The following is a 15,392-nucleotide window of genomic DNA, read 5'->3' on the forward strand; positions in this document are numbered from 1 at the left end:
ACTGGCCTCAATCCAGGCATTGCATTAAGGATTTACGTGTATTCTTACAAATCCTCAGAGATAAGCCTCAGTGTCCCCATTTCACAGATGAGGAAACTGAAATTCAGAGAGGCTGAAATTCTTGGCCAAGAACACACAGCTAGTAGTAAAGGGCAGACACGTGGGTTTGAATCCATCTGAATCTGGCACCAAAGCCTGCACCCCTCTGTATCACCCTTGTCTCTGTGTATAGACACACCTCTCTGTGTACCTTGTTCCTTGCACAATACCATGTGCAAGGAACAATATAAAAGACAGAGAAAGCCGTGGAACTTGGTGTCTTGGCAGAGATTTAGGCCATCGTAGTTAGAGAGGTTGATGGCAGAGTAGTAATGAATTAAGAGCACAGAGTTGAAGTCAGGCAAACTTGACTGGGAGCCTCTTTTCTGCCCTTCAAATGGTTATATAAGCTTGGATACATTATAAGAATCACACTCTCTAATATCAACTCTGGATGGCTTAATGGCTTTGAGTCTTTGAGTTTTCTCACCTGTTAAAAGTGGAGCAGGAAGTGGTGAGGGTTAATGATATAATATATGTCAGGTACATACTCCAGAGACAGACATAGGTTAGATACTCCACAGTGATTATTAAGGTATGACTCAACAAATATTTGAGTATGCCTAATACCGTGTTCAATAAAAGGTAGAGAAAAGTAGAATAGGACTTGCTATAGATAAGGTGATGAAACAAATCCACAAGAAAGGAAAATTCCCAATGCAAATATAAACTCTGGGATGTACATAGATTAGTAATAAGTGCTGCAGATGTAAGAGTCCTTTGTGAGTGAGGATGGTCAGAGACAGATATTAGCTCTGAGCTGGACCTTGGAGAACCTTAATAGTCATAGTGGTGTGAATCAAATATGGTTTGCCGACCAGGGCCAGACTGCAAACTCTTAGTGATCCATACCAAAAGAAGGAGCTCGCTCTAGAATGTGAATCGACCACCTTATTGAATATATTGTTTAGTTCATCTGACATCTTTTGACACAAGACTTTCTTAACGAAGGAAGCAATGAACTGAGTTATGCTCTGCCTCGAGCTCCTTGTCCCTTCAAGGACACATAGCTAATGGTTTGCAGAGCACCTCCTTTGAGTAGCATTGGTCTAGGAAAGAAGTTAGCAGCCTTTCTGTGAATGGCCAGATAGTACATATTTGGGGAGTTTATGGGTCACATAGACTCTGTTGTACTTATTCAACTGTGTTGTTGCAACACAGAAGGAGCTCAGGACAATCAAAAGCTTGGTCACAGTATCCCCACTGTCTGTAGCTTGCCAATATCCCATTAAGATGACTGAGAAGGAGGGAGGAAGGTCATTAAGGCAAGAACAACATGAGCAATGGCCTGAGCTGCTGTGGACACTGTGACCCTGGATGAACCTATACGTGAACAGTGGATGGTTCAAGCTCAGAGCATGTCATCCATCATCCAGAAAAACTGAATTAAAATGTTGGTGGTCAGGACCCATCTTTGGGAGTTAGCCAAAGGCCAACCCCAAGGCATCAGCTTTTTAAACCAGCGCCAACTCGCCAGGACTTCCCTGGTGGCTCAGAGTAAAGAATCTGCCTGCAATGCAGGAGACCCCGGTTCAGTCCCTGGGTCAGGAAGATCCCCCTGGAGAAGGGAATGGCAACCCACTCCAGTATTCTTACCTGGAGAATCCCATGGATGGAGGAGACTGGCAGGCTACAGTACTGGGGTTGCAAACAGTCCAACATGACTGAGCGACTAACATTTCATTTCATTTTCAACTCTAATAAGCACCACGCATTCCCAGGTTCAGATCAGGAGATGAGCAAAAAGAAAGAATGTGGGTGTATAGTTATGTATGACTAAGGAGAATCAAATTTCTCTGGGAGAACTGTCAGATGAAAACTAAACAAAATGGCATACTGTCTAGATTTGCTAGGCTCTTTGTTACTATGAAAAGGCAGGAGTCTGGGGCTGAGCTAAATCACCCAGCTCAGCCAGGACATGTAGTAATTGCATATATGCATGTATACATGTGCAAAGCATTCTGCGCATACAGGGCAATCAGTTATCTATTAAACGGATAAATTCATCACCTCTAAGACCAGAGGACAATGCCTAATTTGTCTGCCACTAGCAAATGACTCTTTGCTATAAATCTGGCCACGATATCTGTTCAACATTCATTCATCCATCCACCCATTCTTTCATTCCCTCAGCAAGTCATCTTTGTGGTTATACGTTTGGGTTTCGTACCAGAGGGTCAGTGCTGGGCCATAATCCCAGAAAATGAAATTGGAAGCATTGAGGGTGCAAGCCCAGTCTAAAATTCTCCCTAAGTCTGCCCAAGCCATCCTCAGAGCTTGACCAGTCTGGGCAGTGGTTTTCTTTGGGATCCTAACTGGACCTGGCAATGAGTACCAATTTGGGGGCTTCCTGTTCAGAGAGATCTCAGGCCTTGCTGACTCCTGTTCCCTCACACAATGTCCTGGGTTTCCCCTGGTATCCTCGAGAAATCTTTAAAAAAAAAAAAAAAGAGGTAAACTGAGGCAAGCTCAAAAGACCAGAAATTGAGTGTATTCAGGAATAGAGGAGAAACTGCAACTAGGGAACGGTATGCTGTAGCCAGCAGCAGATCGGTTAAGGGTTTTAGGCGGGCTGTGTTTGTGGACAAGGAGTGCAAAGAAGGCAGGGGTGTAGCCAGCATCCCAGCCATAAGTTCATTGGCTCGAGGATGGAGATAGATTCTGGATGGCTGTTCATTGGTCAGGAAGTCAGCTTACGTCATCTCTGTAGGGGAAACTAGTCTCTCCGTTCTTAAGTTGCCTTCTTCTGAGCGCCGGGATTGAGTCTCAGCTTCCTAGCCTCTGCTTCTATTTTAGATCCTTTCACCCCTCCAGCAGCCCCGCAGGTGGAGGTCAGACTCACGCAGGCTAATGTAGTGTTACAAATGTCATTGTCTGAATCTTTTCTTTCCAAGTAAGGGGACCGGAACTGGGAACTTTGCAGCAGACACAACTTTGCAGATAACATTGTTTTTAAAATCAGAGAACTCTTTGCTATTCTGCTCAATTCCATTAATATGCATTTGAGATTGGAGTGGGATGTGTGTGTGTGTGTGTGTGTGTGTGTGTGTGTGTATGTGTGTGTGTGGAAGGTGGGATCAAAGGCACTTTTGAAATCTGTCTCTTCTTGTATAGTCTCTTACATGGTCTCTACGTGTATATTACAAACAGGGGACTCTTTACCTACAGTCAATGGATGGGAATGTAAGAGGGTTTATAGATCTCCAAATATTTTGTGCAAAATTTGGAAGACAGGCTGCATAGCCTTCACCAGATCCTCAAGGGGGTCTGAGACCTCAAGTAGAACAGGAATCCTGGCTCCAGAAGGATTTAGCAAGCGACTGCCGGAACCTACTCAACGAACCATCTTCCCGATCTCATTTCATAAGGCCTCAGGCTTCTTCTGTTGCCAAGATGCACTGGCTTGCTGCCTGAGAGGGAGGCTTTTGTCTGAGTTAGTTCTGCCACCTACAGCACGCAGCCGGGCAGAGGCGCCCGCTTGGCGCCCAGAGTGGGAGGCTCATTTGCATACATGAATAAGGGGCGGTGCGCGCTGCCTCTCCAGCCGGGTACCCCTCCGCTAGAAGAAAAATGGCTTTGGGGATTCCTGATTAGTATTCAGAGATGCAAATTCCTTTGGGGTGAGTTACAGCATGGGAAGATATTTTTACATGAAAGGGGAAGGGATAAATCCTGAGGATTAGCACCTGAAAGAAGTGTTGCCCAAAAACCCAAGAGGAAAGGGGGGGGAAAGAGAGAAAATGAGCTCATGAGTTCTCACGATAAATGCAACTCTTCCGTTTCTTAGCATGTTCAAAGCTGACAACCCATTCTAGGTCCAGATAGGTAACTTGTCATATAATAAAAATGTTTGCCGTCTAACTTGTAATCATGAAAATATTTGCTTCAGGAAGATGTGATTTTCTAAGCAGCTTGAAGTGCAAACATAGGGTAGTGTTCTTAATATACTTAAAATCATTTTTAAGGGACTGAATTTTGGGGACTGAGGTTGTATTATTCTCACAGTTGTGTCCTAAGCAGAGTGCCTGAAACTTAGGAGGAAACTCAATAAATGCTTGTTGATTTAACGTAATAGAAATGTGGTTTATTTTGCAATCTGTGCTGTGCTTGTTAATATATAATCATAATATCTACTGTTTGTTGAACTTACGTGTCAAGACGCATCATCTCAACTTTTTCAAATATCCGAGATATGCATGGTTTTACAGGTGAAACTGAATGCCAGCATTACAGAGTGGCTCAGCCAACGATAAGATTGTACCTAGACCTCTCAGTTTTTAAGTCCATGTTTGTTCCACTGCATCCATGAAATTTTATATCCACTGTAAATCAATTTCTCGAAAATGGAAGTTGACCACAAGGAAATGATTTTAAAATCTTTACAACATTTTTTAATTAAAAAAAAAAAGTTTTCCCAGTCCTTAGAATTTCTCTGAAAGCTTTTCTTACTGTTCTAGCTTAATAATAGATGAAAATATCTTCTGACTCTGTCTGAAGTTAATAGTAGTTCTTTGATGGATAATGCAGTCTTATCTCTATGTGGAGAGAGGATGTGGAACCTTTCACTGTGTTTGCCATGAGTGACAGGGGAAGACCTGAGAGTGTCTGTAATTTGCACACATATTTTGATTTCCAGTAAAGAATTCTTAGTAGAGGAAAACACACTGGAATATGGACTTAAATGTATAGCAACACTCACTCTTTCACAGGTTTTTCTTTATTAACATTTTAGGTTTCAAGTTCAGTTCAGTTCAGTCACTCAGGGTGACTCTCTGTGACCCAATGGACTGCAGCACGCCAGGCCTCCCTGTCTATCACCAACTCCTGGAGCTTGCTCAAACTCATGTCCATCAAGTCAGTGCTGCCATCCAACCATCTCATCCTCTGTCGTCCCCTTCTCCTCCCGCCTTCAATCTTTCCCAGCATCAGGGTCTTCTCCAATGAGTCAGTTCTTCGCATCAGGTGGCCAAAGTATTGGAGTTTCAGCTTCAACATCAGTCCTTCCAATGAATATTCAGGACTGCTTTCCTTTAGGATGGACTGGTTGGATCTCCTTGCACTCCAAGGGACTCTAAACAGTCTTCAACACCACAGTTCAAAAGCATCAATTCTTCAGTGCTCAGCTTTCTTTATAGTCCAACTCTCACATCTATACATGACTACTGGAAAAATTATAGCTTTGACTAGATGGATCTTTGTCGGCAAAGTAATGTCTCTGCTTTTTAATATACTGTCTACGTTGGTCATAGCTTTTCTTCCAAGGAGCAAGCATCTTTTAATTTCATGACTACGGTCACCCTCTGCAGTGATTTTGGAGCCCAAGGAAATAAAGTCTCTCACTGTTTCCATTGTTTCCCCATCTATTTGCCATGAAGTGATGGGACCAGATGCCATGATCTCAGTTTTTTGAATGTGGAGTTTTAAGTCAACTTTTTCACTCTCCTCTTTCACTTTCATCAAGAGGCTCTTTAGTTCTTCTTCACTTTCTGCCATAAGGGTGGTGTCATCTGCATATCTGAGGTTATTGCTATTTCTCCCAGCAATCTTGATTCCAGCTTGTGCTTCCTCCAGCCCAGCGTTTCTCATGATGTACTCTGCATATAAGTTAAATAAACAGGGTGACAATATACAGCCTTGACATACTCCTGTCGCAATTTGGAACCAGTCTATTGTTTCAAAAAGGTTTCAAAAAGGACTCTCAAGTAAACAAGAAGATAGACAAGATTGAAGATGGATCGGAACTAACCCAGATCTCATTATTTTACAGCCTGATGCACTAGTGACTTTGTCTCCTTGAATCACACTGTACCTGTGTCGCTCAAGCTTTGAAATCTTAGTCTCTTTTTCCAAAGAAACTGCAAATGAAAGGAGATTACAGTTGGCCCTTGAGTGGGGTTAGTGGTTTTGGCTTAGATCATTGATAGCTAGGAAGGGCTAAGGAATTTTCTAGATGAAGACAATTTTGATTATCATGCTTAGACTTGAGAAGAGGGCAAGTGGGGCAGGGCAGTGAGAAGAGAGGGAAATTTGAGCAGGAAACTCCTGAAGATTTGTGCATGGCTTGCTTCTGTATTTATCTCTGCTAAAACCCAGCATTTGCAGGGCAGTGGATCTCAGCTTTTGGTAATACTTATCAGAATTAGATGAGGCAATGCTCTTTTTAAATGCAGATTCAGGACCCCACATCCAGATTCAGTAAAATGGAAAGGGCAGAGCCCAGAAGTCTGCATTTTTAACAATCAATTCATCTGATTTTGATTGAAGAGTGCCTTAGACTTTGAGGAACATTGGCATAGAAAGGTCCTCCAGTCTTTCTAAGAAACACTCTTTCAGTGCATCCATTCATTTGAAACAAGTCTAGGAACACAGAGATAAAAGGCATAGTCTCATTTCAGCATTCAAAGAGTTCAAAGTCAAGTGGAGAAGAGACTTGGAGGCTGATGGTTACAAAATGTAAATAAGTTCATAGAGCAGAAAGAGCTGTGTGCTGTGGAGAGCTGGAGGAATATTCGGCTCAGCCCACGCGGGAAGAAGTGCACAGTCCTGGGGAGGAAGGCGTAACAGAAGAAGGGGCTCTACCTTCAAGGATGAGTGGGCATAAACCAAGAAGAGGGGAGCAAAGAATTCCAGGTCAAGGGAACCCAGTGGACAATAAGAAGTGTGGCTTCTAGGGAAATACTCAAATGAGACATGGCAGAAGGGAAAGGGGTAGTAAGAAAGATGGGCAGATGAAGGTAGAGATGGAACATCTGTCTTTCAAAATAAAATGACATCTTTTCACATGAGAAGGTGCATTGCCTGAGCTTCCCAGGTGGCAGTAGTGGTAAAGAACCCGCCTGCCAGTGCAGGAGATGTAAGAGATGCTGGTTCAATCCCTGGGTCAGAAAGATCCCCTGGAGGAGGGCATGGCAACCCACTCCAGTATTCTTGCCTAGAGAATCCCATGGACAGAGGAGCCTGGCGGGCTACAGTCCTTGGGGTCACAAAGAGTCGAACACGACTGAAGCAAGTTAGCATGCATGCACAGGTGCATTGCCAATGTTCGTATTGCTATTGTTGCAACAGCAATGGATGCATTGTTCCAAGTTGTGGTCTTTGCCCTCTTAGCAACAGCTCCCTCAATGCAGCAGTGTTCTGATAATCTTCCAACTGAGAAGGAATTCAGAAAAGTCCAGGGCAATCCTAACTGGAATTACCTTCTTATTTCATACATTAATCTTTGTCGTCAGATGTCTTGGACTGCAGTAGAGCTGAAAGGTCTAACTAAAGGAAGGAAAAAGGGTGACTACGTACAGAACCAGAGCAAAAGCTCCACACTGAATATATGTGGGAGCATACGTTACCAATTTTCACATCTTGTGTAAAGTACAAATGAGTCCATGGATAAAAATGAAGTCGTGTTCATCACGGTTTTTTATAAGAATTAGGATCAAAAAACGTACCTGAAGTTACCTCTTTGTTCTCAAAAGTTTGAATGATGCTTTCACTGCCACAAAATCTACATAAACTGCCATTGTAACTCACAGTGTGTGGTTATGCAAACAGGAAAAACAACAGAAACTAGAGTAGAAATCTGAGCATGCTGTGCTATATGAAAGAGCTTTTTACTTTAACTGGAAAGAATCACTTCATTTCAGAACAGAACTGCGTATATCCACCCAACCATCAGTATAGAATATGTTGGGAAATTGTGTGTGTGTGTGTGTGTGTGTGTGTGTGTGTATAAATCACACTCAGCTGTAATATGATATTATAAATGATAGTAAAGAGAGTGAGCATTAGCAAGTGTTGGTAATATTTCTTTTCCTCCACACTTAACCAGAAAAAAATTAAAAGTGGTGGGGGGGTGCGGGAGGGAAGAAAAATGTCTTTAAGCTTCAAAATGGATTCCGGCTGTTAATATTATTTATTGCAAATAATATTATCAAGTAGTGAGACACCGATGTCTTTGAACTCCTTGCAGTTGTGTGTAATACTGGAGCCAATGCAGGAACTGATGTCCAGACATAAAACTTACAACCTCAGTCCGCGGGACTGCCTGAAGACCTGCTTGTTTCAGAAGTGGCAGCGGATGGTGGCGCCGCCAGGTAGGACCTCGCTCTTCACTCTCCATCTACATGCTTTTTCTGAGGCTTCTTCTGGGGATGAAGGGATAGGAAAAGGGAGTGATTGTAAATGTATCAGGCAAAGTAGTTTATAAGGGATGTTCTGACCGTGATGTTGGACCCAAAGATACTGAGTTGGTGAAGGGCAAGCATCCTTCTTCGATGTAGTGACCGTGCTCCACGGTCTCCTTACTTGCTAGATTTAGGAGGACCTGAAACTCTCAGAAGGAAATTGATTTGTTTAATGTTACTGAGAAGATGTTGATAAAGCCGAGATGAGAACCAAGGTTCGCTGTCTCCCAGGCCAGTGGTCGCTCCACTGGACAAGACTGGTGACTGCTGATGGCTTACTTTAATTTTCTTTGTCCTTTGAAGAATGGTAGAAATTAGGAAAAGAAAGGAGGAGAAGGAAGAAGAAAGGAAGAATGGGGGCGAAGCGGGCAGAAGAGAGAAAGAAGAATAGAAGGGAGGGGTGAGGGAAGGAATAGATGGAGGAAGAAGGGGGAGGAGGGAGAGAGAAAGTTTTGCCCTGTTTTTAAAGATATGTAATATCAAAGGGTACTCTGATCATGAAAAGAATGCATAAAAGACCCCATTTCTCTCACTTCCCTAGGATGCAGTTTAGATACTGTAGTCTCCTGCTGGGGTTCTGAAATTACTGCTTCGAGTCATCATTAATTGTCTTTCTATCTAATACATTTTCACTCCCAGGCGTGTGCCGAGCCTCATTGATCATAAAAGCAAAATGTATCCGTTCGCTAAAAATTATTTTTATGAAGAGTAATTATTAACATGAGGCACATAGCTTTCTGAATCATGAAATATAATGGTCACCTTCCACTGGTAATTGGCCAGGGATTTTAAATAAAGAGAATATAGTCAATATAATCAAGTACATGTTTAGAAAGCTAGGAAAATGAGCATTACTTTACATAGAATAGTTGCATCCCCGTCTTAGGGGAATTTTCGACATTTAGAACATTATTTTTCAAAGACATTAAATGTGCTTAAATTGGCCTTATTTTCTCTTTCAATATCAATAAGGTTCTATGGGGAAAAAATTTCACTCACTAAAGGTCTTGAAGACTTCTGTTTCCTGATGTATGCACATATAATTCATATGGGGTGTGTGTGTGTGTGTGTGTGTGTGTGTGGTCATTCAGTCATCTCTAACTCTTGGCAACCCCTTGGACTGTCACCCCCCAGGCTCTTCTGACCATGGGCTTCTCCAGGCAAGAATACTGGAGTGGGTTGCCATTCCTTTCTCCAGGGGATCTTCCCGACCCAGGGATTGAACCAGGGTCTTCTGCATTGCAGGCAGATTCTTTACCATCTGAGCCACCAGGGAAGCCCCATAATTCATATACTATTGATTAATTCAGTCATTAACTCAACAACTATTTATTGAACCCCTACAAGATGCCAGGCACTGGTCAAGCCACTCTGCTTATAGCACTGCATGAAAACAGTCACAAATCACAGTCTCTCAGACCTTTCCTTTTTCTTTTTATTGAATCCTCACTAGGGTTGTTGTGAGGTATGAGATATTTCTTGTTATTCCCATTCGATATAATAGGCCTGAGATTTAAATTGGAACTTGCCAAAGTTAGCACAAGACTAACCAATGGAGACCTATATCACAATAAGTTTTTATGTCTTCAATCCATGACTCTATTCCTACCGCTACCTACAGGCGGTGGGACCAATACAGAGCATACATTTTAGGCATATTTTCCCAAAATTCCATTAAAAAGTACAATTTATTTTTTTTAAAAAGTGGCAGATTTCAATTCAAGTCAAAGGAAGAAGACGCTGGTCAGGGAAAACTAGGGTATTCGCTTAACTTTAGACTTTACCACTCAACTCACCTCCAGCTGCCTAAGTTGGAACAGTTCTGTTTCCTGTTTCCATAACCTTCAGAATAAGCACCCATAACTCTCCATGGATAGGGATGTTAGGCCTCTGTCAATGAAGATCTTCAGACATTAAGGTGAAAATATTTATGAAAGAAAAAATAGTGTATAAATAGAAACCATCTACTTCTTCACCAAAAGTAAGGAATAACATGATGGACCAAGTAGTCTCTGAAATGAACCTTAAAACAAACTCACCCCATTGTCCAATAGAAGCAGCAAAGATGTCTCAAGAAAACACCAAAGGTCCCCTCACTTAGTTCCACTACGGCCCTAGCTTACCTTCTCTCCATCAGGGTTGGACCTAGAATAGGGTTAGCAAAGATGCTCTTACATACCATTTCCAGTTCATTTAGTAAGTGCCTGGAACAGGCTTCTGAAAGTTTCTCATTCTCAAAACAAAGATTATAATAGCACCTAACTAATAGAGTTGCTATGAATATGAAATAATGACAGAAAATATTAGGAATATGAAAACATTGAGTCAGGCTCATAATGCATAATAAATAAATGAAATTCTTCTTACTACACATTTCCATAAGTCTGTACACTTCCAATAAGATCTTGCCTCATCCTTTATGTTCAAAGAAAATTTTTTTTTTCTATTTCTAAACCTTCTGGAAGAGGTCTAGTTTCCTTTCACTAATATATTAATTATAGCATTATAGCATTAAGACATTTTCCCCTCAGGAATTTTCAAGTTAGTTGCATCCTTTAAATACCAGGGTGCAAACCATGGGCATTTCTCCTGAGCTTGGGAATCCATAAGTTCCACATCAACGGCTGGTTGGATGGACACTTCTTTTTACTTCAGCGTTTCAAGGTGTAACAGAGCTTGGCTGCAATATGACACTTGGCCAGTAGGTGGTGCTGTTACTCACTGGGTCCCTAATCGAACTAAATTCATACAGGTGGCGCTAGTGGTCAAGAATCCCCCTGCCTGGACTGGCGTTCTGTTTCACATATGATAATATACATGTTTCAATGCTAATCTCTCAGATCGTCCCACCCTCACCTTCTCCCTCAGAGTCCATAAGACTGTTCTATGCATCTGTGTCTCTTATTCTGTCTCGCATATAGGGTTATCGTTACCATCTTTCAAATTCCATATATATGCATTAGTATACTGTATTGGTGTTTTTCTTTCTGGCTTACTTCACTCTGTATAATGGGCTCCAGTTTCATCCATCTCAATAGAACTGATTCAAATGTATTCGTTTTAATGGCTGAGTAATATTCCATTGTGTATATGTACCACAGCTTCCTTATCCATTTGTCTGCTGATGGACATCTAGGTTGCTTCCAGGGCTGGTGCAATGGGATGACCTAGAGGGATGGGATGGGGAGGGAGGTGGGAGGGGGGTTCAGGATGGGGAACACATGTAAACCCATGGCTGATTCATGTCAGTGCATGGCAAAAACCACTACAGTATTGTAAAGTAATTAGCCTCCAACTAAAATAGGTAAATTAATAAAAAAATAAAAATAAAGAGTAGACATGGGACTTCCCTGGTGGTCCAATGGTTAAGAATTCTCCTGCCAATGCAGGGGACACAGGTTCTATCCCTGGTCTGGGAAAAGCCCACTAGGCGTGAGGGAACTAAGCCTGAGTGCCACAGATACTTAGCCCATGCTCTAGAGCCCAAGGGCAGCAACTACTGAAACCCAAGCACCTTCGAGTCCAGAGAAGCCATTGCCATGAGAAGCCTGTGCACTGCACTTAGAGAGTAGCCCCTGCTCGCTGCAACTAGAGAATCCCTGTGCAGCAAGGAAGAGCCTGTGCACCCCAACAACGACACAGAGCAGTCAAAAAAAAAAACAAAACAGAATCCACCTGCCAATGCAAGAGTTGCAAGTTTCAACTCTGGGTCAGGAAGATCCCTGGAGTGGGAAACAGCAACCTGCTCCAGTATTCTTGCCTGGAAAATTCCATGGACAGAGGAGCCTGGTGGGCTGCAGTCCATGGGGTCACAAAGACTCAGACACAACTGAGTGCACACAAACACACCTTTCTCAGGCCTTGGAGGATCCCTAGGAATCTCCGTGTGAATAGTGTGAAAGTCTCTCAGTTGTGTCCAGCTCTTTGCAGCCCCATGGACTGTATGCTGCTGCTGCTGCTGCTAAGTCGCTTTAGTCGTGTCCGACTCTGTGCGACCCCATAAGATGGCAGCCCACCAGGCTCCGCCGTCTCTGGGATTCTCCAGGCAAGAACACTGGAGTGGGTTGCCATTTCCTTCTCCAATGCATGAAAGTGAAAGTGAAGTCACTCAGTCATGTCCGACTCTTTGCGACCCCATGGACTGCAGCCTACCAGGCTCCTCCGTCCATGGGAGTTTCCAGGCAAGAGTACTGGAGTGGGGTGCCATTGCCTTCTCGCATGGATTGTATAATCAGTGGAATTCTCCAGGCCGGAATACTGGAGTGGGTAGCCTTTCCCTTCTCCAAAGGACCTTCCCAACCAAGGGATCGAACCCAGGTCTCCTGCACTGCAGGCGGATTCTCAGAGCCCTCCTTTTATTATAAAAAGAAAGTAGGCTATAAAAAATTTTTCTCAAAATTTATAATGGTAATGATATTTTAAGTTCAAATTGTGATAGTGGTATAACTCACCCCTAAGACTTATTCACAGATTCCAGACATATAGATGGGTTTCCAAGGCGGTGGTAGTGGTAAAGAATCCACCCACCAATGCAGAAGAGGGAGACTCAGGTTCGATCCCTGGGTCAGAAAGATTCCCTGGAATAGGAAATGGCAACTCACTTTAGTGTTCTTGCCTGGAAAATCCCATGGACAGAGGAGCCTGGTGGGCTAGAGCCCATAGGGTCACAAAGAGTAGGACATGACTGAGCACAAGACATGTAGATGAAATCAGAAATAACAATTAAATATAAATCATTTTATAGACATATTAAAGAAAAGAGTTTCCATCATTTTGCACTAAAGATGTGTCATCAACTTTCTCCTTTTTTGTGTTTTGTCAAGTTAAAAGAAATGGGGGAAGATGTCAATAGTCTACCGTTTTTAGGTTACAAAAACGGCGTCACTGGAGGGACCGTGGTGACGGTCCTCCTTCACCCAGGAACTGATCCTCCTTCCATTTTCCATATTGCAGCAGAACCCACAAGGCAACCGACAACCAAACGGAGGAAAAGAAAAAACTCCACCAGCAGCACCTCCAACAGCAGTGCTGGGAACGCCGCCAACAGCACCGGCAGCAAGAAGAAGACCACGGCCGCCAACCTGAGTCTGTCCAGTCAGGTACCTGTAAGTCTCGCTTTCCTTTTAGGCTGCAATTCCTGCCTTTACCGTCTCCCAATTCCAGGGGCCCACGGAAAAGACTCTTAGCTCCAAAGACCTTCTGGGCTGGGCGGGAGGTGGGGGTGGAGGATGGGGAAAGCTGGGACAGGAGTTGGGAGGAGGGGGAGGACTCTGTCCTGAAAACCAGCCCCTGCAAACTGAGAACTAGAAAGCAATACACAGAGTCTGTGCTGCAGCGGGACAGGAATGAAAATGCCGTCAGAGCCGCAGACAGGAGATATGTCACCTAAGGTTTAATTAAAATATCACTGAGCGATGTGCCTAGTGGCAGATAAGGGGCTCTGGGCACCATCGCCGGGACCCTGTGCCCCACTGGAAGCTAGCTCCTGGCACTCAGACTCCAGATTGTCATTAGACTGTCCCTAACCACCACCCCCCCCCCCACACACACAGACATGGGCATCTTCTCTTATTTTAAGACTCAGGTAATTAACTCAAGGCCAGTGCAGCTCAGTGGATTTCGCTTCCCCTGTTTCATTAGCTTAGAGGGAGGTTCAGCCCCAGGTTTGGTCTCAACTCTCTTGACCTCTTGACCCTTTTCTTTCAGTTCTGGGTCTTGACAAAGGAAATGGGCTGCTCAGAAGGGGGCTTCTTTGAACTCTGAGACTGATAGAGGGTGTCCCCAGGAGGGCAAACCAGGCAAACGGGGCCTTTCTTCCTCTCCTCTTGATTTCTTCCCCAGTTCTCTGCCTTCTGCCTGATTCCTTCTCGACTCTGAATTCCTCACCCCAGAATTAGACCACTTACCACTTTTAGTGATAAGTTCTCATGTTCCTTGAAGCAGGTCTTGCCTCTTCTCCGCACACGGTGACCTGCGGGTTTTTCTTCTCTGTGGCCCCTGTCTCTCACCTCACCATGGTTTCGAATGTCCTTCCTTCCAACCCGGGGATTCTCGTGGTGCCTCAGAGGTACCCTCTGGATCCTGTGTCTTTGAAAGTGTGCCCTTTCTTGTAGCTGCCCTCCACCTCCAATGCAGTTCTTTTTACCTTTCCCCTCTTTCTCACTCGTCTCCCCTCTTGGGCTGTGGTCCTCCTCCTTCAGGTTCTGATCCTGCTCTATCTCCTGTCCATGTGAGAGTGGACTGTCCCTTCCAGAAGGTTCTCTGCTTACTTCTAAATGGGGCTTTCAAATCTGTCCCCCCACCCACTTGCCCCACATCCCATTGGTCAGTTCTCTTCGGCTAAACCCAACCCCATCAGTGCATCTGAGAATTACCTGGCCTCTCCTCCTGTCCTCCATAGACAGAGGGTTCGGTTGTCATTCCCGGTACATTAAAAAGAAAGGGTCATGAGAGAGTGGCCAGCCTGTGGGGTAGGTGTCATTTTCATTTCAAGAGCATTAGGAATTTCAGTCTTTAGATAATACCAGAGTCACCTCTGTTTTTGAACTGGGCTATCATCCCTGATGGAGAAGGCAATGGCAACCCACTCCAGTATTCTTGCCTGGAGAATCTCAGGGACGGAGGAGCCTGGTGGGCTGCGGTCTATGGGGGTCGCATAGAGTTAGACACGACTGAAGCGACTTAGCAGCAGCAGCAGCAGCAGCATCCCTGAAGAGTGAGGGGGGTGGAAATCAAAGGAGAAAAGCAGTCTTCTTATTAAGGTGCCAGTAAGTTATACCCACTCCTGGTTAAATGGAAAATGCATAGAAAAAAAAATGGCCAGGTGTAAATAAATCATCCCCAAAAGCATACACAAGTAGCCTATTTATTCATTTAATCCGAGAGTTTTAGAAACGAAAGGTTGTTAGTTTCCACAAACAATTGAAAGTACATTCCAGAGATTTCTGGAACTCTGACTTAGCTACTTAGAGGCACAGGGGCTGCAAGAATTCAGAGCGGTTCATCAAGCATTTTCTGAGCTCCTGTTGTGTGCCCTACACTATACCAGGTGATGGTAATCCCAAGATTTAAAATTTTAAAAAAAGACCAAAAGACACCCAAGCTCTGTCATAGAAG

At 43.7% G+C, this 15,392-nt stretch overlaps 1 protein-coding gene across 18 annotated transcripts in view; it reads left to right on the plus strand.

Moving 5' to 3' along the window:
• LDB2 (LIM domain binding 2) overlaps positions 1 to 15,392 on the plus strand; it is a 451,461-nt gene that overhangs the window by 419,729 nt on the left and 16,340 nt on the right. For 6 of the 18 annotated variants that reach the window (XM_081591851.1, XM_081593054.1, XM_081592713.1 and 3 more), the window contains 2 exons: positions 8,063 to 8,186; positions 13,230 to 13,381. In XM_081591851.1, the coding sequence (XP_081447977.1) occupies positions 8,063 to 8,186; positions 13,230 to 13,381 (276 nt within the window). The remainder of the gene's footprint in view (positions 1 to 8,062; positions 8,187 to 13,229; positions 13,382 to 15,392) is intronic. The other 12 variants (XM_081593122.1, XM_081592346.1, XM_081592883.1 and 9 more) reach the window with 3 other exon arrangements.

Source organism: Giraffa tippelskirchi, chromosome 1 (genome assembly GCF_054371585.1).
Source record: "Giraffa tippelskirchi isolate mGirTip1 chromosome 1, T2T-mGirTip1v1.2.pri, whole genome shotgun sequence".
Taxonomy (NCBI): Eukaryota; Metazoa; Chordata; class Mammalia; order Artiodactyla; family Giraffidae; genus Giraffa; species Giraffa tippelskirchi.